Here is a 25,601-nt window from a genome sequence, read left to right as displayed (position 1 = left end):
TCGGTGGACTGGGCCTCCTTTTTTTTTTTCCTAAAATCAAGAGTGGGTAGCAGAGAAATTTGGGCCTCGACTAGGGCCACGGTCCAGGTGGCCCCAGCCGTAGGTCCGCCCCTGCACCCAAGCAGTTAGGTTCCTTACCAACGAAAAAAAATCGAAGCCGCGAAGGATCTCCAGTCAACGCCAGCCCAATAAAACTAGCGGTGACAGTGGGACGAGGGCAACGACTGGGGGTGTTTGGATTACCAGTTTAGCACCTGTCACATCGGATGTTTGGATACTAATTAGGAGTATTAAATATAGTTCAATTACAAAACTAATTGCACAGATGGAATCTAATTCACGAGACGAATCTATTAATCCTAATTAGTCCATGATTTAACAATGTGGTGCTACAGTAACCATTTGCTAATGATAGATTAATTACCCTTAATAGATTTATCTCACGAATTAGATTCCATCTGTGTAATTAGTTTTGTAATTAAACTATATTTAGTCCTCCTAATTAGCATCCGAACATGACAGATGCTAAAGTTTAGCACGGAGTATCCAAACACCCCTACGAGGAAAGAGGGGCCTGTTCGCTTCAATTTATAAGTCGGCTGAAAAGTTGAAACGGCTGATTTGTTATGAGAGAAAAATATTGTTTGGTGGCTGATAAGCCGATTGAATAAGCTGAAGCGAACAGGCCGGAGGTCTCTCCGGGGAGCTGGTTTGGCGGCATGGACGCGGGCGCCGGCGAAGGAGAGGACAACGATGGTGTCAGCAACGCTCCTCACTGTCAGAAACGAAGATCGGAGGAGGTCAAGTGCCAGACTGGGCTGGGCCGGAACCGTGGAGTTGTATGAATGGACCCAGCCAGCCTGCGCATTGGGGGCAGTGGAAGTGGAACCCGACCGCGGTCGCCGTTTTCGCCGAACCAGCCAGGCTGTGAGGGTGGGCAATTGGTTGTGGAGAACAGCCCGTTCTTCGGGCACGTTTTGTGTTCTGTTCGGGTGGGCTGGCGTAGTAGTAGGCCCAAGCCATGCTGTTTCGCATGGGCCTTCACCAATGGGACGCCAATCCTTTTCCAATTTCTTAAAAAGAAAAATAAATCCGATCTCTCATAAAGGGATTATCTGATGGATAATGTGATCGTACCATTTAAATGCGCATGTCCACCGAAACCACAAGTTGAAGACTTTAAAACCTAGTCTTCAACCATTTATTTAAAAAAACAACTCGCAGTAAGTACGTAGCCACTAGATAACGTTCACCACCTGTTACAGCGGAACAATTTTTTTTGGAAATACAATAGAACCTGAAAATTGTGTGGCGCTATTCTGAAGCATATCCTGATCCTGAGAGTCAAGGTACCAAGTAGGCTGTACTTATCTTGCTATCCTTTGTTATCCAGTCTCCATCCCAAAGATTATACGTGTCGACTTCAGTCCTTCTCGCCTACCCTGACATGAGTCATGACCATGGCTTCCTGTACGTACTCTGTAGTCTGGAGACTGGAGAGCCCATGAATACGTGCAGTTTTTGCGCGCAGGAAGATCGAGAAGCTAAGGCACCACTGGCCATACACTTTCGCCTACCATACATGACCATCTATACGGTCGGTACAAACCTACAACCGACACGGTCACCTTCCACTGCCGGCACGTCCCTTCGTCGAGTCTGTAGGGGCACCGTACAGTTCATCGGTGGTCAGGCACTGCAGGTGCGCTCTCTCTGCCGTCTGACTTGACCTTTGACTAGTGAGCATCGACCGAATGGCTAGTCTGCAACGCGCAAAGCTTGTCCGGTTAGTTGGTCGTTGGATGCGTACGTCCAGGTGCCTCCGGTCGTCCTCGACCGATGCATGGCCGGCGTGTCGATCAGCGTTTGGCTCGCCGGCGGCGCGGCAGTCGTTATATTAGCCGGGAAGTTAGGAGACAGAGACAGTGCCTGTATAAGATTTGAACGGACGCCCACGCTATTTTACACTTGATTGCTGATGAAAAAGCGCTTAACTCTATCTATTAGCCCGGCCCCACAGTTTTCCGGTCAACCCTGCCTTATCTTTTGTAACGGGCCAAAGGCTTAGCTATATATGTGTGGCGTCAGTTGCATGGACGACGTCGGCCTGGATCCATGCCAGGGTTGTGTCTCTGTTGCATTTGCATGGCCTGCGCCGACGAAGGATGGACCCGACCCGACCCGACCCCACCGACCGATAGATGCGTCGGGATACTTGCTGTACCGTACGTCTGTACGTGTACTTGCATCATACGTGTGTGCACACGTTGACGTGACCGCTTGTTTATTTTCTGTGCATACATACATACATACATACACTGACGGACCGACCAGCGTACGTGTGTAGCAAGGCTAGGACTACAAGTCTACAAGTGTTTGAACAGTGGTACGGTATTTGTGCGCGACGATCATGCTATACCGACAGCAATTAATGGATCATGTGTGTCGTCGCGTGTACGTGTCGTAGGGCTATGACAAAAAGGAAGTCGACGAAGTAGTGTTCCTGATCAAACACATGTATATGTACACTTGCAACTTGATCTCTCTCTGACGACTGCCTCGACTCGTCTCAATCTACTAGTGACAGCCTGACTGGTCGCGTAGAAGGTTCTGCTGGACGCTTGAAATTTAGGTTAGTTGGTTGGTCGGTCGGTCGGTCGTCGTAGCTGGTCTTTTGGATGAAGCACGTACCGGTCGTCATCCATTTCTTTCGATCACTAGCTAATATAGGTGGCCGGTCCCAGAGTCCCGGACGCGCTAGATCTCGGCTCGCGGCCGCTTGGGCAAGTGTCGAGCTGCTTTTGGTTCGCCGGTGGCACCAGGGCCGCCATGAAATCGATCGGGAGAAGTAAAAGTGATACTGGTGTCGACAAGATTAAGAATATATCCATGAATGAACTAAAACAAAGATTGGAAAAAGGATGTACACATATGCTGTACAGCTGATTCGGTGGTCAATGAGATATGTTCACACCGCCCGCGCGCGGTAGACGGATAGATGGATTGACATGGAGAACCACGCGCGCACCGTACCTTATTGCTACGACTTTGTTCATGGCTTACGTGCTCATATTCATGACGTAAATCGGAAGCATCTGCGTGGATGAGGTGGGCGTCCTGATCCATTACAAGTTTGTGCCATGCATTGCTTGCCTGAGCAGGCACCTGAACGCACGAGTAGCAAGAACTGCATGGGCGCATGGCCCTCTTGCCAACAAGCCCCTGCACATGGATCGTCCGGCTCGGTTAACGCGGCCCCTGGTCGGCTGGCTCACATAATCCCGGAAATGACAGGTTACTGATCGATGATGCGCGTGCCGCCGCCGGATGTCGCCATGCGTTTTTATGCTTGGTGTTGGTGCACGAGCCCGGCCGCGATATGATCGAGCAGAGTGCCCTCCACCCGGCACCCGCAGCTTTCTACAAGTGGCGGCGGACGAGGACGCCAACGCGCGCCGAGGAGCGGGATCCACCACCACGTCCCGTCGAAAAGTACTCGACGGGGGCTGGTGCCCGCCGCGTACGCGCGCCCACCGGCCTCGGTTCTGGATTTGCTGCCCAACTACCCTAGCAGGATACGAGACTACGAGAGAGTGCGAGACTAAGCTTTGACGTACCACAGTGTGATGCTTATATATAGTTGTGACAAGCTAAATTCTTCATTCACGGTAAAGAGGATGCGTATAATTAGGACAGAACTTTAAAAAGGTCCCGCATTTCAAAAGATGCCTAAAAGCGAACGGAGATCTTGTTATCTAGTATTGTTTCAAATGTAAGTTGTTTTAATAAGTCAAATTTATCTATCTTTGACCAAGTTAGTAGAAAAAATAAATACATTAATAATAAGAGCTTTGTTACAATATTTTCAAGTATGATACTTGCAGGTACTTTTCTTTCTTATCATTCTTAAAAAAAATTAAATAGATTTACACATAATTAAAAGAGCATTATAGTAATTTCTCACCATTTTGTTACTTGGTCTCACTAAATTGGTACGTCTCTTCAGGTACTTCACGGTACTTCCTTTGTTTCCACTGCTCGATTTCTCGGGATGGACGGCTCTCATTTTTTTCAATCACTTTAAAATCTCTCATAATTGATAAGACATATTATATGGTGTATTTAACATAATTAGATGGATGTTTGTTAAAGTGTTGATGCATTTTCTACAAATTTGGTTAAAGTTAGAGCGATTTGACGTAGGCAAAATTAAAACGACCTATGCTACGGAGTCAATACATATCTCCGTTATGTAATTGGTTAGATTTCTCTATGGGTACAAATGTGCTTGATGGTACAACAGGTATGTATAACTAATTAAGATGTGTGCTGAGATACGTATACGATCAAAAAAGTTAGGTTTGTATCTTTAAAGTGCACATGTCTCTCTATCTCCATAGTCCTAACACAACAAGAAAATTAAATTAATCAGCAACAGTTTGGAAGCCTAGTATGATAATGTTTACAACATAGTTAGATTTTTTTTATCTTTCACAAGAGTCACAATCACTTTCTGATCAATGAATATTCCCTAGCTGGCTGACGTTCACAACATAGTTAGATTTCTTTATTTTACCACATATTTTATGGTACTCGAGATATTGCTAGATCTCTAACCATATCCTCATCCTGATTTTTTTGAGGGCATATCCTGATCCTGATTGTCAGAGGCACCAAATTACTTGTACTTATCTTGCTATACCTATCCTTGTTTATCCTGTCTCTAATCCAGGATTATTATCTGTGTCGACTTCAATCCTTTTCGCCGATGACGACGTTAACACTGCGGTTGTTGCCTCATGTACGTACTCTGTAGAGGAGTACCAGAGGAGTACCACAGGACACTTCTTGTACATGAACTACGACAGTTCTTGCGCGCAGGAAGAGCTAGGGCACTCAGCACTGGTCACACACACGTTCGCCTACTGCACATGCATTTGCAATAGTCGTCAGAAGCCCACTATCGACACATTTGCCACCAGTATGATCATTCGTGTCTGTAGGGGCACCATGCACTGCTCTGCCGACTTGACCTGACCTCTGACTAGCTCGTTACCGATGTGACTGAACGATCTCGTTGCAACGCGCAAAGCTTTGTGTCAACGGGGTGTTTGTTTCTTCGGTATTTCCTAAAATTTTTGTCATATCGAATATTTAGATACTAATTATTAAATATAGATTAATTATAAAACTAATTATAAAGATGGAAACTAATTTGCAAGACAAATCTATAAAGTCTAATTAATCCATAATTTGACAACGTAATGCTACAATAACCATTTACTAATGATTGATTAATTAGGTTTAATAGATTCATCTCGTGAATTAACTTCTATTTGTGTAATTAGTTTTATAATTAGCTCATATTTAATTTTCATAATTAGTATTAAATATTCAATGAGACACGCATTTTAATCCATCCTTCGACTGTTTGGTCGTTGGATGAGTCCAGGTGCATGGCCGGCGGCATGCGCAGGTGTTGGGCAGTGTTTGGCTCGCCGGCGACGTGGCAGTTAGCCGGGGAGTTGGGAGACAGTGCTAGCAAGTGTCCATCTCGATAAGATTAAGAATCCATGTGAGATTCGGATATACCCGTGTGTGCTTACGCTTGATTCGCTGATGAAGTTAAGGGCTCAGGTGAAATCAAATTTATTAATATATAAGCTTATAACTTTTTCATGGTCAACGCGTCATGTACGGCGGTGCAGTGTTGTGGATAGGTATGGCCCTAGCTAAGCAACCTTATTATCGCGGAGCGTCAATTGCATGGAAACCCTTGGGTCCATGCAGTTGTTATCTTCTTATTTTTGCCACTTTGCATGGTTTGGTCGTGGTGGTTACGCAAACCAACAAGTACTAGAGTACAGTTCTATAATTCTTTGTGTGACATGCCAAACGAAATGACGTCTCTAGATTTGTGAGTAACGGTCCTAAAAAGGAAGATTTGTGAGTAACGCATATGATCTCTCAACACTCAAGAACGGAGCAGGTTGATGCAGTACACGGAAATTAACAACTTAAGCTCTCTCCTATTCCCGTCATCTTCGTTGCAGCCAACGATCCTCCATTCCAAATTATAAGTCGTTTTGGCTTGTCTAGATATTTAATAATATTTATAAATAAGAAAATTTAATAATAATATTTATAAACTAGAAAATTCAAAACTTTGAAGTAATCAGTACCGATACTCTCAGCTGACGCTTGCCTCGATTTGCCCCTGGCTAAACGAACTGCACCCGGCCGGCCCTCTAGTCGCGGCACGTGCGTTCACGCTAACGAACCTTACGCGTTGACGTGATCGCTTGTTCTGTGTACACGTAAACGCACCGGCAAGTAGTGCAACATGCATGTACACGAACGCTGACACGGTATTTAATTTTGTGCACGTACTGTTGGAGGGTGTACCTACCATACACGTCGGGCTACTGCTACAATCTACAGCTTAAATTGGCACAGGATGTTTGGATACGAGGTGCTAAATTTTAGCAGGGTCACATTGGATGTTCGGATGCTAATTAGAAGGAATGAACATGAGCTAATTATAAAATTAATTGCACTGATGGAGTCTAATTCGTGAGATGAATCTATTAAAGCTAATTAATCCATCATTAGCAAATGATTACTGTAGCACCACATTGTCAAATTATGAACTAATTAGGTCTAATAAATTCGTCTCGCGAATTAGACTCCATCTGTACGATTAGTTTTGTAATTAGATTATATTTAATACTCCTAATAAGTATCCAAACAATGTGACTGTACAATTAGTTTTGTAATTAGATTATATTTAATACTCCTAATTAGTATCCAAACATCCAATATGATAGGTACAGTTTAGCACGGTGTTCTCAAACAACCTCATGGTCGGCACAAACCTTCAATGTGCATGTCTCGTCGTGACATCGTGAAACGGTAGTTGAAGAAGTGTTCCTCGTTCAAACAGAGAGAGGGCCGGGGCAGCTGCGAGCTAGGGCTCACTGCAGGTGCACTCTGGCGACCGGCTTGACTACTGCTGACGATCAGTGACAGGTCGCGTAGAAGTCTTCTCCTAAACGCGCAAAACTCGGGTTGGTTGGTAGTTTTATCTGGATCGGCCCGTCGTCGACCAGGTGGCCGGCCCCGGAAGTCCCGGACGCGGTGGCCGATCTCGGCGCTCGGCCGCTTGTGCAAGTGTCGAGAGGCTTTTGGTTCGCCGGCGGCACCAGAGCGCCCACCGGCCAGGAAGAAGTCAGGAGACAGTGATGGTAGTGTCGACAAGATTAAGAATATCCTTGTACATGTAGACTGGATAAAGATGTAACCAATCGATTCCCGTTTCTATTATTAGGTCCCGTTTGGTTCTTTATTCCTTCCTAAAATTCCTATCACATCAAATATTTAGATACTAATTAGGAGTATTAAATATATACTAATTATAAAATTAATTGCACACGTAGAGATTAATTTGCGAGACGAATCTATTAAACCTAATTAGATCATGATTTGACAATGTGATGCTAAAGTAAACATGTGCTAATGATGGATTAATTAGGCTTAATAGATTCGTCTCGCGAATTAGCCTCCATCTGTGTAATTAGTTTTATAATTAGTTCATGTTTAGTCCTCCTAATTAGTCTTCAAATATTCGATGTAACATGGACTAGACTTTAGCTCAAGGATCCAAACGCCCCCTAAAACACATCGTCAACAGTTGGATCTTCTCCCTCTCGCGTCTCTCATGATAAGCACAAGAACAAAGTAGACAAGTAGACAAGGCACAATATAGATGGAGCTTCTCTTTATTCATCATGTCGAAGTATTACAATAGGGATGCTCCTCCGATATATATACTCCGAACTAAGCCTAGTGTTTTGGTAAGAGCCCACAAGCAACCGGACAAGGACTATGACTTCTAGTCCTCCTTTCCATCCATACAAAGTCTGGTTGTTTTACAACACTCCTCCTTGGGCGATTACCGTGAATGCATATGCCTCATCAAAAACTCCATCCGAAAACCCAGTGGGAAAAAAGGTTCTAGAAGAAAAGAGTACATATCAACCACATATGTATTGCATATGTTGCCTCATCAAAAACCTTATGTGAGAAACTTCCAAGTAAAAACTCACAAAGGGAAAAGGAGCACAACATTAAACCTTCTTGGTTACATAGTATTCTATGTTTGCTATTCTTCATGAATAGTAATCAATCTTCAAGATTTATGCATGAACTTCATGATTCTTGCGATAAAGATCTAGAAGATCTAGAATAAAGATCTGCATGATTGTCGGATTTGGTGACCGGCAGTCCACCAGGAGTTACCCAGGTGGTAGATTTGTAGGCGGGAGAGATCGTAAAACCAAGGACTTGAATGGTAACACAGAGATGCAATATTTAGATAGGTTCGGGCCTTCGAAGAGTAATACCCCACATCTTGTGTTCTGGTGGATTGTATTGCTAATCGTAGGTACGAAGAGTTAACGTTGGGTTGAGTTAAGGTAGGATGGTTCACCCTCGGGGGGCGCCCCTAGCTGTCATATATAGGCTGACAACCTAGGGTTACAATCAAATATGATCTAATCCTAGTTGGTTGTTACATGTAAAGCAATCTGAGTCGTTTTACAACAAGTATCTCATGATATCCGGGCTGAATTGATTTGCCCAGCCTCCTGGCTTGTGCTCCACGCGTTTTCATACCTTGACCCGCACGATATGGTCGGGCGGGCTCACTTGCCAGGGCCGACCGGTATCCTGTTCGGTGGGGACCCATGGGTACCCTTATCCCTCAAGCTCCCGAGTGATGTGGAGTCGAATAAGAACCTGACGGATGCGCAACGAAGCTTGTAATGTACTCGGCTGAAGGTGTGGTGTCATTATAGTGATGGAGAGGCTGCGCAGTGCTCAAAAAAAGGAAGAAAAAATTGAAGCTTCCACAGGCGTATGATCAGATGCACATGACTATGCAACTGTCGAGCTCCGGGATATCTGGCATCCTATAGATCGAAGGGAAGCACATGGAGGACATCGCAAGATGCACTTCGTATGGAGCCGAGAATTGAAGCGATTAAAGTAATCGATCCAATGGTCAAGAATCTGATGTATTGTTTCCGTCGTAAAAGGGATACAAATATAGTGCTCAGCCCCCGAGCGCGAAGACTGGCAGAGCCATGGAGGTACGCCAACTTGAGATAGGCACCCAGCCCCCAAGCGCGAGGACTGGCAGAGCCAAGGAGACATGCCGAGTCGCCTACCGCCCCGAGCCAGAGAGGTCGGTCGGGCAATGAAAGGCACACCAAATCATCACGCCGAGTCGTCTGTAGTGCCCAGCCTCTGAGCCTGGGAGACAGCCGAGCCACATAAGCACGCCAAGTCACCTCCCGAGCCAGAGAGGTCGGTCGGGCAACGGGAAGTACGCCGAGTCATCTGTAGCGCCCAGCCCCCGAGCCTGGGAGCCGGCCGAGCGGCAGGAGGCACGCAGAGTCACCTCCTGCACTGTAAAAGACAATACAAAGATTATGCAACATAACGTAGAAAAATTAATGATTGAATAACTCGGAATTTTATTCGGCGTAGAAGTAAATTCTTGCGCGTCCTGCTCTTGTAGGTCATGTAATTCCCTCGGGTAGTTAGCTTGTTACGTTTAAGCACTTGACCCTGCCGGGGTGTTGCCAAGAGTGGGCTCGAGCATGCTTAGCAGGAAGCGACACATAAGGGCCATGTTTCACGAATTAAGCCATGTGCTACCCGAGTACTTTAGCAACCATTAAGAGAAATGGACAAGCCGCAAAGCAGTCGAAACTGTGCGGAAAAGTAAAATCGTGCACTAGGCACTCGTAAGGCGCAACCCCCTACTGCCCATTTAGTCGGGTCGCAACCAAGGTGGTCGGTCAAATTGAGACATAGAAGAATCGAAACATGTGGAGATATTAGAAAGTCATAAAATATTTAATTGAAATAAAACTTAGCTTGATTCCTAGCTGAGTCGGAGAATCGATGTTGTGTGCCCGAGTGGGCTGCTATGTGTAAACAGTTGTTGTCGAAGTGATTCGTGTGTTTGAAGTGGTCGACGGTGTATATCGACGGTAAGCAGTGCACGGTCATGTCGGTTGTCTCGTCGAGGCTACCGCCGAGCGCACCGGGTGCGCATGAGCTTCGACCCATGAGATCCGTCATCAGGTGCTCAGCAGGTTAGCCGTAAGGAAGACCATGCATGCGTCACGTTGGATGAATAACATATTAGAATAAATCTTGCCGGCCAAACAAGCGAGATCGGATATTATGGAAAGAAAAGTAGAATAAAGAGAATATTTCCTGTTCACGTAAGCTCCTTGTAGATTGATTTTTCTTAGCATGATCGCAGAGTGAAGATAGCAAACATGGTGGCGGCAACCATGGCAGTTGCCACGTCTTCCGCGCGTAGTTGTCATGAGGCCGTCGCTGATGACACGTGGGCGACGCTAGGCGGCGCTCGGTCCGATATTTCTACGATTGCTGCTATCAAGCTCGCCATAGGATGCAGATGCTAACCTCATGATCAGATCGGAGGGTGTGGGTGGGTGGGCATCATGTTGTCGGGGAAGATGATGTCAGGGCGAGATGCCATTAAGTTCGCTGGGGAGGATCTCACGATCCCTCCTACCTGGCGCGCCAACTGTCGGATTGGTGATCGGCAGTACACCATGGGTTACCCAAGTGGTAGATTTGTAGGTGGGGAAGATCGTAAAACCAAGAACTCGAATGGTAACACAGAGACGCTATGAGGTTCAAAGGAGTTTACAAAATTTAGAGAGCTCGTATACCTAAAACCATGTTTCTACAATAACGTGTTTTCATATGCCTCAAAGGGGTTATTGTGCTGATAACGTGCTATAAAACACATCGTCAACGGTTGGATCTTCTCCCTCTCGCGTCTCTCATGACAAGCACAAGAACAAAGTAGACAGGTAGACAAGGCATAATATAGATGGAGCTTCTCTTTATTCATCATATCGATGTATTACAATAGGAGTGCTCCTCCAATATATATATTCGGAACTAAGCCTAGTGTTTTGGTAAGAGCCCACAAACAACCGGATAAGGACACTTCTAATCCTCCTCTCCATCCATACGAAGTCGGTTGTTTTTCAACACTTTCCAATTTCCATGGTCAATCAGATATGTTCACACAGGCCGCAACCCGCGCGCGGTCGTTGTTCACGGATGGATTGATTGGTATGCATGGAGCCGCAGCCATGTGCACGGCAAACGTCTCCGCCGCACACCCAACGGCCTGGAACAATTCTTCTCAACACGACGAAGCATATTTGCATATATCATAATATATATGTATCTGGGCGGTGAAACAGCTTCGTCTAGGTCCAGCAGCTTCCAACGACCCGGACGTGTGTCGTCGATCAAATCAAATCGCGACTAATCACAGCGTTTCACGGCCAAGAATCAATGAGTGCTCCTCTGACGACGGACCTGTCCGCCGCCGACCCAAATGATGAGAACCGTGAAACGCTCCAAGCAAAAAGGTATGGCCGGTATCGATCTCCAGCGAATCCATGCCCCAACACGTGGCTACCCCCCACAACGACGATGAGTTTGTGCCCTTTAATTTTTTCCGCTCGCTGATGATGCATCCATCGTAAACGGCAAACCGGATCGCAATTCGATCACAGAAATTAAAGCTCTTGCCTCGACGGCTGGGAGTACTACGGCCACTGATTATATTGTTAATCCAAGCATAGACACTACTCTGGGAGTATGCATGATGCCCTGCGTACGGTCGTTACTAAATTGGGGCCTGCACATGGGTCCCCAGCTCGGTCGGCCGGAAATGACAAACTACTCATGAGTTTTGGTAGGTAGGTAGGTCAGGCGGTCCGGCCACGGATGTCCTTTCCATGGCTGGCCTCTTCCTTCCCGATCGGCCGGGCGGTTTCCGCTTCTGCACGGCACACGCATGGTGCACGCCTACACTGGCAGGCCGGCCGCGCGCGGGCATGCTGGTGGCGGCGGACGAGGACGCCAAGCCAAGCGTATCCACACGTCCCGTCGTAAAAAATACTCGGCCGTGGCCGCGGAGTGTTTTGACGTACATCATGTTGCTTATCCATCAACTGATCACCATTCTGCAAGCGGATTTATTTCTGCTTCAGTTTCGTCGGTAAGAAAATGTCGTCGAGACATGCAGGGTGAGTTTTGCACAAGGATTAAGGAATCGGCAAATTAATCGTTCGTTGTCAGCAGTACGTCACTTTTCTATCTTGCATGCTTGCCACGCTTTGATTCATCGATGTGTACATATACGCGCTCTCGAGCCAGGCTGCAACAGGTAGTACTGTAATGTGCTGAGATGCGCACTGGAGAAAGTTCGGTTTCGTATGGTAGAGCGCTGCCGGTCGATCCCTGTAGTTTAAGATCTAAAAGTCGACGCGCAAGCGTAGTGCGCTGCTTGGCTGCTCCATTGTTTTGGAGACACGAACGAGTTCGCGGGCCGGAAGCAAGCGCCGGGCGGTGGCACCAGGTCGCCTTATCGCCGGCTCCCGAGGCCACCGAGGTCGCCGGGTTCGGGAACCGTCGCTATCCCGGAGATCCGCCGCGAGTCCAACTTGTACGCCCGGCTGTACCAAATCAATCATTATACTATTACAAGCAGGCGATTAACTAGCCCTAATCCTAGTTTAGAAATCTAACTGCTAGTTGTGTATACATTACACTGACGCTACTGGTATTGAACTAGTGCGATATTTTGCGAGTTGTTGATGAATTATTCATTATTACAATCGCTGTCGCACGTACGGTGGATATCGACCCAGCTCGGCTCGTTATCTTAACGAGCTAAAAGTCCAGCTCAGCTCGGCTCGTTTGCTGGCTCGAGCTGGCTCGTTTAGCTCGCAAGCTAGCTTGATAGCATACGAGTGAAAGACAAATCGCAAATTCCAAGCTCGTGCCCCTGGCCCCTTGGGCAAGGGCGTGTGGCGCGCACGAGAGCCGTGCGTGCCGCCACCACGTGCGGCGCGGGCGGCGGCACGCGCGTACGGTGATGGGCGCGGTCACATGGTGAGATCGAGTGAGAGAACGCCGGGCGGGCGGCCGGCGTGCAGGCGCAGCGGCCTCCCATCCTTTCTGCCCCCATGCCCCGTGCGCGCAAGCAAAAAAGGGGTAGCACGCTACCGAAGTTTTCTTGTGGTTGCGGGCGGAGAGGCGGGCGGGTAGGCGGGCGAGGGCGAAAGCTGCAGGCTAGGCTACGCATGCACACGACATACGTGCGCAAGGATGGCGCGAGTCGGGCTAGGCCACTGGCCACCGCACGACGCACACGTCGTCGATCTGATGCCGCGTGCCCGCATGTAGAAATACGTATACAGCTAGGCACCCCTGCATGGGCGGGTAGGCACACGGCCCAACCGAGCCGCACCTGTACGTATTTGCCGTGCGCCCCGTGTACGTGCCCCCAGCTTGTTTTGCCCCATCCGCCACGAGTCACACGTTGCGCGCCACGTTTCGATCGACACGCTCTCTTTCACGGCCCCTTTTTTGTACGGTAGCATGATGAGCACGCGGATGCATCTAAGCGCCGGTTCGTGTTCGCTAATCGGCTATTTACAGACCATTTCTTTTGCTAGACTACAACTCTAGGAGAGGATGTCATCTAGAACCTCCCGGTTATGTACCTAGTTGGTATTTTAGGGATACGAAACGTGCGTTAATGAATCATGAGGCGATGTATTTTAGATCCATTCACGTACGGGTAGCGGCACATGTCGTACAGTAATCGGCAGGTATGGCAGACGGCTGGAACCTGCATGTACGAGACGGCCAGGATCCGGGAGAGGATCACAGGAGAAGTCAAGATGGACTCGAGCTCTGACACCGATCAGGAGAGGCGTTGGTGATGTCAGCCGAGCTGGACACATTAGCCTAGCCTGGGAAAAAAGCGGTACGGACGCCAGGTTGGCCGCGGCCCCGGGGTCAGAGAAAGCGGGACCTCGCGTTTTGTTTATCGTGGGAGCCCGGCACACGTGGCTGCGCACTCGGGCCCACGCTGGTACGATAGATCCTGCCGGTTATATTTCCTCAGGCCCACCGCCCCACCCCCACCCCGCCGCACCCAACGGTTATATTTTTTCTGACCGTTTGAGTTGAGCCCAGAGCCCCCATCGTTTTCCTTCGAAGCTGGGTATCGCATCAGCGTTTATTATCAGCAGGGCCCGGGACACGGATCGATCGACCGCCGTAGTGAATGAACCCCACATGGCACGTAGTACTCTGCAACAGCAGGATGCCACGCCACCACGGCCACGGGATCCACCGTTCATCCTGAGCAGTGGCCCAGCACTGTGCGGACGCAATGGCCATGACACGGTCCAGTGGTGTCAACGACCCTGCAACGCTATGATCCGAGCCGTCTGATCAATGCGCGGCCGGTGAACAAACGCCATCGTGTGGACGGATGGACGAACCCGAGCCGGAAAACTTCAGCGGATTTCCGTGGCGCTTTGAGCCGCCGGCCACCCGGCCGGGGAGGTCGACGTCCACCTCTCGCCACCGGCTATGGACCCTGGTAGTCGTCCCCACGGTCACACCAGCCAGCCAGTCAGCCACTGCGTGTTACTGCGGCGATGCCTCAGCTGATCCAGACCTTTCTAACGAAGCAACACATATGCCCAGACAGGAAGGGCATCATCCACACCGCTCAGAACACCTCATCCAACGGCCCGCGCGTCGCAGCCGGCCCGGCCCTCCTCGGTTATAAATTCCTCGCCCCACCGCGCCCACCTCTTCTCGCCGCGACGCCCTGCTTTGCTACGCTTCCGTTTCGTTTCGCTAGCTGCCGCGCACAACAACGCTGCGAACAAACCAAACGGTCGACGACACGGGAAGGGCGCGGGGGGCGGCGGCATCACACAATTGAGACAACTCGTGTGTTGGCTTGAGGAACTGGAACCACAGGGGAGGAGAGGGTCAGGGCGGGGAGCAGACCGATGGGGTACGAGCGGACGGTGAAGGCGGCGGCAGCGGTGCTGGTGGCGGCGGCGGGGGTGCGGTTCCTGGGGCCCGCGGCGGCGGCGTTCGTGGAGGAGGAGCTGCCGCGCGCGCGGGCGGTCGCGGCGACCTGGCTCACGCCGCCGTACCTCTACCTCGTCATCAACGCCATCATCATCTCCATCGCCGCGTCGTCGCGCTTCCAGCCGAGCACCGGCGGCGGCGGACGCCCGTCGGCCACTTCTTATGCTTCCGCCGCCGCCGCTGCCGGAGGTGGAGGAGTAGTGGCGGAGGATGAGGTGGAGCAGGATGAGATCCAGCCGCCGGTTGCGCTGCAGGTGCCTGTGCCGGTCTTGGCGATGCCCGTGCCAGCTGCGCCGGCCGCGGAGGTCGCTGCTGTGGAGGAGCCCGTGGTGGAGATGAACGCTGCGACGGTGGCGCCGGCGCCGGTACCGGTGGAGGAGGATGAGGAATTCTCGATTTCAAGGTCGACGTGGACGCCGCGCCGGAGGGGCGCGGAGCCGGAGGTGGAGGCGGATGCGGAGAGCGAGGTGCCGTTCGCGGACCTGACCAACTCCAGGGAGAAGCCTCTGGTGTCGGCGAGGTTCAGCCGGAAGGCGGCCAAGCCAAGCCCCGAAGGTAAACACAACGTTAACTACACACTCCCATCATTATAACAGAGCAGAAATCTCAAATTCTAATTATTCCCCGAATGCTCTGCCTTGGGCAATCTGTTTTCGAGCCATAAGAAATTAAGCCCTTGATTCATGAATTCTACCATAGAGGTTTTGCTATGATACCAACGGGGATTTTTTTGGCATTGCAGGGAGCAGGGCACTGCGGGTGGCGCGGCCGCGGAAGGAGGAGACGCTGGAGAGCACATGGAAGGCCATCACGGAGGGGCGGGGCCCGCCGCTGGCTCGGCACCTCAAGAAGTCCGACACCTGGGACACCCGCCCGGGGCGCCGCCCGTCCGGCGGCGTGGGCAGCGGGGAGATCGATCCCGCGGCCGCCGTCCCGGCGGGGGCGATGCGGAAGGCCGAGACTTTCAACGACGGCGGCGCCGGGAGGGGCAAGGCGGCGCCCGCCGCGCCGGTGCGGCGGGAGCCGTCGCTGGGGCAGGACGAGCTGAACCGGCGCGTGGAGGCCTTCATCCACAAGTTCAACATGGAGATGCGGCTGCAGCGGCAGGAGTCGCTCAAGCACTACAGCGACATGCTCGGCAGGGGCAGCCAGTACTGAAACGAAAACTAGCTGAAAATGGTTGCAGCTTGCAAGCGAAGTGCTACCCTTTTTGTTTTCGTGTTCGTTCTCGATTTTGGGTTTGGGTCTTGGTCTCTGTAAGATATGGTTTTGTCAAGTAAGAAGGGATAGTTTTTTTTGCACAAAACAAAGGACAAGTTTGACAGCACTTGTTAGGAGTGAGTGACAGGTGCTGATTAGTGATGGCCTGAGCCATCCCCCAATTTCTTTTGGGGGTTCATAGTATCTTTGGAGTGCCTGCTTATTCAGCTACTGCTCGCTGCGTTTCGCTGCTACTTTTTTTTTCGATAGGAGTTGATTTTGTTAGTTGGTTGTTCGTTATGCGCTCCTGTGCTGTATACTCTAGATGAGCCTCACCGAAGCAAACACAGTCCTTTTTGAAACGATCAGACGAACAGAATGTAGTCACGATATGACTACGCGCCTGACAAAGCAGAACATTTCTCAGGTAAGCAGATGAGTCAAAACTTATCGTCGGTGTCAGGGCGCCCGTTTACAGTCTAACGCTAAACTTTGCAGTCAACCAGGATTATTCATCACCACTGGTTGCTAAACTAGGCAATTTTTACATACGTGAGACATACAACGCATTTATCTTTAACACAGACAGAAGACGGACCCATTGCTGCACAGACCAGGAAAAGAAGATAGCAATACTTCGGTAGCGAAGCAATGGAATACATGAATAACTCCCCGTTTACACTGCCGAAACGACGCGCTGATCTTGCAATACATACATCATACAGGGTATGCAAGGCCCCACGCAACACCTACGGATATCCTGACCTATGGTATACACGATAACATTACCACTGGAGTCTGTCTGGGGAAAAAGGAAACCAGCTCTATGGTATGGAAGGTAAGAGATAACACCTACACTACAACACCTCATGCCACATTTTTTTCTTAATGGGTATAGACATTTCGGAAGGATATGTTGGATCAGCTATCTATGTCCACTCTCGCCGGTATAATCCTGCCTCTCCGCTCGCCACCCTAAGTGGGATTGTCTCGGCTCAATGCACCAGCTGCGCCCGACTTTGGTGATTGCTCATCATCCCGTTCAGGCTGGCTGTTCAGGTCAATGTGGTTCTTGACGGGAGAGGATGTCACCTTGTGGTCGACAGCCATGTCTTCAGGCCCATCGGCATTTCCGACTGCTTTCTTGGAAGAGTTGGTTGCATTGGCACTGGTTGCCTGCAGGCCAGATCCAGCTTGTGTGACTGTTTGGCTGGATTGGCCTGTCTCTTTCCTGCGAGGCGAATCTGTCGTCGCCCTCTTCTCGCGGCGAAGCATGAGTGTTCTGAAACGGCGTCGAACCGTCATACAGACGTTGCAGGTGCATGTTTGCTTGTGCTTTGGGCCCTTCCCGCTTGGTGGTTGGATGCAGACGATACATGAGCAGCCAGGTCGATGGCGGGGATGTTTTGTGGTTGGCTGGGAAGGGAGAGCTTCACCTTCACCAAGAATTGCAAGGTTTGCAAGCGTGTCGAGCCCATCTGAAGCATCAATAGCTTCACCTTCTATCTTCGATTTGGGCTTTTTTGCTCCACCTGGACCTGCAATTCAGCAAAAGCTCCTTATTAATGTAACTCAACTGAGAAGCCAGCTATCCTCAAGTGTAATTGTAATGTAAGGGGGGTGTTTGGTTCTTTAGTTCGGAAATATTCGGATATTAATTAGGAGGACTAAACATGAGCTAATTATAAAACTAATTACACAGATGGAGGCTAATTCACGAGACGAATCTATTAAGCCTAATTAATCCATCATTAGCACATGTTTAGTGTAGCATCATATTGTCAAATTATGGACTAATTAGGCTTAATAGATTCGTCTCGCAAATTAGTCTCCATCTGTGCAATTGGTTTTATAATTAGTCTATGTTTAATACTCCTAATTAGTATCTAAACATTCGATGTGACAGGAATTTAGGAGGTCCTAAGGAACCAAACACCCCCTAATTTGCATCCTTAGAGCAGACATTAAATGCAGTTATAGTCCAATTGCTCGAGTAAATGAAACCTCCAACCTAGTAGACATTATGCAAAGAATAATGCGGGACATGTGCACTGTTAGAGTATATTAGGCAACTCCGGATATGGTTAGTTTAGGATTGATTGTAATCCTAGGATAGGAGAGGCTACTTGCCCTCCAAGCCATGTACTCCTATATAATCGGCCCATGAGGCTCAAGCAATACATCCCACGCATTATACAAAATATTACATGGACCATACCAGATTTTATAGGAATCAATTCTGCAAGCTCCTCCATACTTATTTCTTGTGCAGCTTCGCAAGAAGACCTGGAGACAAAAATAGTGGTGATTAATTGAAGAGCTAACATATAGTGATAAGCAAACCATACATAACCAGTCATAAAATAACAAATATCAGAACATACACCTAACTGCTCATTTCAATACCAACTGTGTATGATGTTTTCATGATGAAAAAATCCAATATTATTTGTAAAACCTTACTAGTTTTAAGTTATGTATTAAATAACGGCTATTTAATAGAAAGATCACGATAAACCTGGTAGAGTACAGATACAAATTATTTAGCACACCACCATATCTTCTAGAACAACACTTGAGAAAAAGGCTCGCTAGTTTCCACCCGGTGCTAAAAACAGTTTACCAGTTGGTCATATTTTAGTGTTCGATTTTGTTGGTGATATTTTTATTTTAAGCTTAGGTTTACTCATACATAGTAGCGATCAGCATTCTTCAGCATGCACTTTACATACAGATTTGCGTAGATCATTTTCCAAATAAACCGGAAAATGATTTTAGAAACCAAGGTACAATGAAAAATAGATCTAAATCGAACGACATGACGTATTCTTATGTGTAGAACACTGAACTTGTTGGTATCATATAGTTAGAGTAAACAAGAAAAAACCACACACCTTACCATTGCAATACAAAGGTGATAATTTAAAACTTATACAAGAAAATAAAGTGTCTTATAATTGAACATATCAGGTGTTCAGGTCAAATCACACCAGTGAATTATATTCTATGGATTACTGGAAACATTTGAACATGTATGTGGGCTAATTTTTGGCAACTTACTAATGACAAAAGAAATATGTGCTTATATATCAGTAGCCTTTTAATCATAGTTGCATCAAACCAGTAACATTCTATCTAGTACATGAGCAATTGAATCATGTACTACGTAGAGGCTGCAGGCATCATATACATCCTAGAAAATGTTCAAAGAATGATCACTTCTATGTAATGCCTCTTTTTATGAAGCTGCTATAAATTAAACAATGTCAAAGTTTGTCTAGTGATTCTTTGTCCAATGTTTTGCTACAGATTTTGATTCCACATACTTGGATCGATTACCCATTCCTTTAATAAGTTCTTATTACAACCAATATAGTATATATAAAGATCAGGCTGGCATTTGGGTTAAGGTTTGTTTCCAGGTAGGCCCACTTTGAAAGGAAAAGCTTCCACTGCAGGACCCATGGATGTAAATATGTTTTATCATTTTTCCATATGCCACAAAAAATAAAATGGGAAGAAATCATCTTAAAGAAACAACAAGTCACACTAACAAAAGATCACCTTTCTGAATCCCATTTATTGTCATTGCATGTCCATTTAGAGGGCATCAGGGCATCTGCTGGCAGTTTCCTCCATTTGGAACAATTCTCACATTGGGCCCATTGATGATTTGAACTGTTAAAACAATGATAAATTAGATGCAAGTGTGAAAGAGACTACTGTCCTGCTAAAAAAAAGCTTAAATTGCTGGGAGAATTACAGCTGAACTCAAAAGGATTTAAATTGCATTCTTCAGTGTCACTGATTAACTTCTTAACTCATACTCCCTCCGTCCCAAATTATAAGTCGTTTTGGCTTTTTTAGATTCATAGGTTTTGCTATGCACCTAGATATATATTATGTCTAGATGCATAGTAAAAGGTATGAATCTAGAAAACCCAAAACGACATAATTTGGCACGGAGGGAGTATGTCATAAGAACTGACAGCTAATATACATTTGAAGTTTGAACCGTTTAGTAAAAACACAACCAAACAGAGAGATAGCTTGATAACTTTGGTGAGCAAAACAGTTGGTATCAGCATGAGCGTTAACACAGCTAAGGTTATTGAAATCCATTTAATAAGATAAAATTAAAAAAAACACACGTAAAACTTCTGAGTTTGAGAAATGTTACCCTGATTGATCTGTTGCAAAATACGTCTTTCTTCCAAGTATCGGTGGCTCCTGAAATGCACAGGATTTCAATACAGAAACACGTGTCTTTTATTTTTGTCTATTAAGCAGTAAGAATAAACATCAGAACAAGTGTTGCATGCAAATATAATCCTTGAAAATAGATATTCTCAGAACAAGTTTCAATTTGAGAAGGCAATTTTCCAAGACAAATGTTGAAAGGAATGGCATACCTCATATTCCTCGAACTCATGGCCATCGACAATAACAATTGAGGGGGCCTTAGGAGGGGGACGGAGCAATTCTTGAGCTTCCTCCCATGTTATCTTCAACTCCATTGATTCCTCATTTTCCATCCGTAGTCGTTTATTCTTTGGAGTGAGATTAGTTGCTTTTCTCTTAACAGGCCCTGGGGAAGAACTAGCAGTTCCTGGCCCTTCCTTAGGTGCTGATACGTCCTTATCAATTTTAGAAGTAGCAGCTTGTTCCACAGGGCTAGAGCTTTTGGTTTCTGTGTTGACCTTGTTTTGTCGGGAAATTGCAGCATTTGGACTGGAATCTGGAGCAGAAACTTTACCATTTGCCTCTGAAGTTGCTGGGGCACCATTTGCAGGCTTTGTTGTTTGCTCCTGAGAAAAAAAAGACAATGAGTGAGGATGGTTTACTTTTAAAATTCTAAGATATAACCAACCATATTGTAGACTAAGTTTGATAAAGGAAAAATACACAACAAATTGTTTATATTCCTGACATAACTATTGCAATAGCTATCTCATTTCAGTTGACAAAAAAGGTCCCAGAATCAAAACCAGAACTTGAATCCTGAGAAATGGAATACAATAAAGATGTGCCATATCATCGAAAGTGCAGAGATTGGAGTGGTATGGACATTAAAATCGCATTTCATCAGTCACAAACAATTATTGACAGAACTGGAAGCATCTTACTTATCCATTTAAGTTACAGTAACTGCAATCAATGCACTAGCGGTTTAATCTTTTGAAAGCCTTTTTAATGCTGCAGCAACAACACATGTAATTAAATACTTCAATGTGCATACCTGTTCAGAAGACATATTAGTTGCCTTCCTGAATCCCATGATCAACTTCCCTTCTGGATCTATTCGGCTGAAGGTTACTACAGAAAAGTAGGATTTTAAGTTAAAACTAAAAAAATGATAACTGCAAGGATAATGAGAAATACATGAAATGATAAAGCACAACATAGTTTGGAAGACATAAAGTAAAAGCATTAGCATTGCAGCAAAAAGTCAGGTCAGGGTGTGTCAGGCAACATATTTAAGAAGTGCGGTGTGACTGGAATGCAATGGTAACTTAAATAAATATTGTCTCCATCGCATGAACATGAACAGTTTAGAGTAGTGTATCTGAATGGTGAGATGAGTCACAGTTATATCAGGATTTAAGATTCTTAATGTTTATTATGTACTGTAAACAGACACACTATACAGAAATAGGACTGTTCTGTTGTACAAGTAATTTATAGTTAGTATATCTAACTAATGTCAATAATCTTTGGTAGGGCTACTCCAATATCCATTTGTTTAAGAAAAGATACATACCTGTATCGCCTGCTTGTAACTGCATTGACTGAATACAAGGTGTGACACCCTCCAATACATACATCCTGCTATTATTATTAGGCCAGAAACGGAATTGAAATATCCATTCTTTACCACTGGCATCCTGAACCTTTAAAGGGAGCCCTTCAGCCTGAGAGATTGGAGGGAAGTACGCCTGTTCAAAATGATTTTCCTATTAGGGAACTTTTCTGAAATAAGGCAAGCACAAAAAGAAAATATATAACGGTCTAAGATTCTATGTACAAAATATGATCGTAGTCAAAGCAACAACTAGATAATCAAAAGTAAACTCTCAAGATAGTTCTCTTAAATAAGCCCTACTTTCTACAGATATTATGTAATTTAGTCATGCATCTATTAACAATTTATAAAATAGCCCAGGATAACTAACAAAGATGAATTTTCAACTCATACATTAACAAAACATCCTAATATGCACAACTAGTAAAAAAAAGATCATACAAATAAAACTAGTAACAGCAACAGCATTCCAATATGCACACCTAGTAAAAAAAAGATATCATGTTGACATACAAATTAAACTAGTAACAGCAACGAAGGCAATGTTGCATTCTCAATAGCATTAGGCCCTAAGATAGCATAATAACAGAGAATCTACACAACAAAAAAGTGGCAATCGAATCAACAACTCACCTCAGCACACTTCTTTGGCAAAACTAAACGACCAATGCGCCCAGCGTCACTAGCACTTAACATCTTTTCAAACAAAGGAGTAATGACAGAATTTGAACTGTGTGAAAGTTAAGGGAAAACTTAATAAGAGTTCAGAAAAATAACAATTCTACGGGAGTTGAGAATTTCAACTATAAAGAGGAATATCTTTCTGAAGGAATATTGCTCAATAACATAAGTAGAATACGTTGGATACTCGTTAGATAAGTGCTGTAGCTCTTGATCTGTTATTCTTGGCCAATAGCGAGGAAGTAACTGTGATCTCGCCTTTGCATCCATTCTGGGTCTTCCATTGCGCAATTGAGCTTGGAATTCACTATAACCAGTTACTGGGTGAGAATAGAATTGTTTCTGCAATGAGGACGAAGCCATTTGCGCTTGCTGCTGAGCAGGTGCAATTCTGATGTGGTCTTTCGGTCCATTCTGTGATGCAAAATTAGAAGCCAATCCAACTGAAAGGGATGGTGGATCATCCTTTAAAATAGATGGATGATGTGAATCATGCTTGAAGCCATCCACACCTGTAGAAGCATCTGGCAACGCCACTTTCCGGGAAGACAAAGAATCATTTTCTCCACCATGGTGACTAGGATCATGAAGATTATTTGGATGCGGTCCATCTCTGTGATAGAGGTTATAAGGGTATGCTGGATCCATATTGGTGGGCTGACCGTGCCCATTGGCATCTCTCTCCCTTATAATGTGGTTCATGCCAGCAGGAGTTGTTGGTCTGTCATGCATGTCATCAAATTTCCTTTCCTGGGCATGGATAAAAGTGCGCCCAGGAAGTAATTTTTCGCTACCACTAGGCCTATCAAACTCAAAAGCAAGACGCTGCTGCAAGTCCGATTGTATACTGGACACACTCCAAAGATTAGTCTGTCGCCACTGACTTGAAATTTGCCCAGCAGGAGGTCTCCAGCTTTTTACAGGAATGTCTTTTCTGTCAGCTACATTTTGAGAATTATGCATTGGGGACGCCCATACCGGACTTGGTGGTGCCTACAAAGCACAAGGGCCAATTGTGGTCAACAATGGATCGAAACATGAACTAAATTCGAAGAGAACATCTGAACTGCAAACTCCTACTATTTAGTTAACATAATAAATGGAACTATGGAAGCCTCTTCAATATGAAAATAGACATCCTCCATGTAAATAGCTTTCAACTTCAGTAAATGACATTAGCAATAAATAAGTGAAACATCCTTGATATAACTACATAAGTTAATTGATGATATTAGCAATATAGCATCCACCTAATTAATGCTGCCAATCAAATAGCATAATTAGAACACAAGTGGCAAACAGACCACTGAAATGCACTCCTTCAAGAGATTTCTGCCTACTAATGGATGCAACATGCTGAAATCTCACAAACTTAAAAAGCAGCAAACAGTCATCGATATAAGTGGCTCATGATGCATGCACTTAGCACCCCCCCATCTAATCACCCCCAATAATAGCAAATCCTCTGTGACAATCAAAATTTCCACAACATACATACCATGGCAGTACGGGTGTTCCGAGCACACTTGGCACAGTCAACCCCGCCAGCGTCACGGAGCTGATACTTGTGGATGGACACGATGCAGCCGCAATGCACCCTCTGCTCAATCAGAACACAAACGCACACGAACCGATCACTCATCAGGTAAAAGAAGCATGGACGGCCACCAAGAGGGAATAATCAGCATGCAAGAGCACGTACCCTCCCGCAGGATTCGCAGTTCCTCCAGCCCCCCTCATCGGAATGGAACGTCTCGCAGTATATCCCCTGTTCAAACTGCGAACTGGCCACACAAAACAGAGAACAGAGAGCAGCAGTAAGCCACACATGCATGCATGCATCAGGAATTAGGAGTCGCACGCAAGTCAAAGCACCCAAAAAAAACCACACCAACTTTACACAAAACCCCCGCGTATCCCGCGAAATCGCAACGACGTGGCGATCACTCCACGTAGATCCGGTGGGCGCCATGGGCGAATCCGCCCCCGACGGAGCGAGCTTCCCCCGCGCGATTCGAGCACGCGGGACGCCTCGCCGACGGCGCGATTGGGCGGGGAGCGAGGGTGAGAGGCAGAGGAAGGTGGTTAAGGGGGGAACGGCACGTACTAGCATCTCCCGCAGAGGTCGGCGTATATGGAGAAGGGCGGGCCCGAGCGGACCTTCCACCCGCGGCGGCCGAAGGAGTTGGGGTCGGGGTCCTTGCAGTAGGAGTTCCAGCAGATCGGGCCCCGGTACAGCGGCGGCTGCGGGCCCAGATTCAGGAGCTGCGCCGGCGTCGGCGTCGGCGGGCCGGAAACAGGCCCCGCCGGCTGCGGCTGCTGCTGTGGCGGCGGCGGCGGTTTGGGCTGGATAGGGGGCGGCTGCACCGAGATGGGGGTCGCGGTGACCCCCGCGGGTGCGGCCGGCGGCGGCGGAGGCGGAGGCGGCTGCGCCGGCGGCGCCTGCTGCGGCGCCGGCGCCGACATGGGCGCGCCGAACCCTAAAGCCGGCGGCCGCGCGGCGAGGCGAGGCGAGGCGAGGCGGGGGGGGTTTTGGGAGGGGGCGTGGGAATCGTGGGGGCGGAAGGAATAAGACGAGGAGGAGGGGCGGAGACGAGACGAGGCAGGGGAAGACGGGGAGGGAGGTGAGGGGAAGGCTTTTAAAGCGAGGCCCAGAAAAGCAGCAGCAGCAGTAGTACCGGCGTTCGGACTGCCTCTGCTACGTGTACACCGGCTTTGCCTCGGTCTCACCTCCCAAACCCACTGCCAGCGCTGTAGCACTAGTGTTTTCTTCTCATTTTATTACGGTTTATCGCTAACCCGTACGTAATCGTCTACGTGACGACCGATTCCTTCTTCTTCACCGAAACGGACGTACTAGTTTGCAAGCTCTGTACGATTCGTT

The 25,601-nt window shown here is 47.1% G+C and overlaps 2 protein-coding genes across 3 annotated transcripts; one reads left to right on the top strand and one right to left on the bottom strand.

Annotated features, from left to right (window-relative positions):
- Positions 1–14,742: 14,742 nt before the first annotated feature.
- On the top strand, positions 14,743–16,496 carry LOC101755211 (translation initiation factor IF-2). The gene is made up of 2 exons (XM_004957971.4): positions 14,743–15,588; positions 15,776–16,496. Exons 1-2 carry the CDS (start codon positions 14,949–14,951, stop codon positions 16,189–16,191), a joined length of 1,056 nt encoding a protein of 351 aa, XP_004958028.1. The 5' UTR covers positions 14,743–14,948; the 3' UTR covers positions 16,192–16,496.
- A 342-nt stretch (positions 16,497–16,838) lies between these two features.
- Positions 16,839–25,261, bottom strand: LOC101754811 (B3 domain-containing protein Os07g0563300). Of its 2 annotated transcripts, none has more exons than XM_022823867.1 (12): positions 24,825–25,261; positions 24,420–24,501; positions 24,216–24,317; positions 22,896–23,710; positions 22,670–22,766; positions 21,995–22,169; positions 21,473–21,549; positions 20,646–21,041; positions 20,414–20,463; positions 19,798–19,911; positions 18,452–18,519; positions 16,839–17,771 (listed from the first exon to the last, which is right to left on the bottom strand). In XM_022823867.1, the coding sequence occupies exons 1-12, from the start codon at positions 25,181–25,183 to the stop codon at positions 17,209–17,211; spliced, it is 2,898 nt and encodes a 965-aa protein (XP_022679602.1). In that variant the 5' UTR covers positions 25,184–25,261; the 3' UTR covers positions 16,839–17,208. The 2 variants fall into 2 exon arrangements, with proteins under 2 accessions (XP_022679602.1, XP_012699489.1); XM_012844035.2 differs by having other exon boundaries at positions 22,905–23,710; positions 24,825–25,183.
- Between the last annotated feature and the right edge of the window lie 340 nt (positions 25,262–25,601).

Source organism: Setaria italica, chromosome II, assembly GCF_000263155.2.
Source record: "Setaria italica strain Yugu1 chromosome II, Setaria_italica_v2.0, whole genome shotgun sequence".
NCBI lineage: Eukaryota > Viridiplantae > Streptophyta > Magnoliopsida > Poales > Poaceae > Setaria > Setaria italica.
This window is presented reverse-complemented; position numbering and strand designations above follow the sequence as displayed.

Excerpts from the sequence above, each read along its gene's own strand:
- LOC101755211 (XM_004957971.4), top strand. The coding sequence starts at position 14,949 with ATGGGGTACGAGCGGACGGTGAAGGCGGCGGCAGCGGTGCTGGTGGCG. Across the intron at positions 15,589-15,775 it reads GGCCAAGCCAAGCCCCGAAG|GGAGCAGGGCACTGCGGGTG; the intron begins GTAAACACAACG and ends TTGGCATTGCAG.
- LOC101754811 (XM_022823867.1), bottom strand. The coding sequence starts at position 25,183 with ATGTCGGCGCCGGCGCCGCAGCAGGCGCCGCCGGCGCAGCCGCCTCCG. Across the intron at positions 21,550-21,994 it reads GTTACAAGCAGGCGATACAG|TAACCTTCAGCCGAATAGAT; the intron begins GTATGTATCTTT and ends ACTTTTCTGTAG. Across the intron at positions 18,520-19,797 it reads AATAAATGGGATTCAGAAAG|GTCTTCTTGCGAAGCTGCAC; the intron begins GTGATCTTTTGT and ends TTTTGTCTCCAG.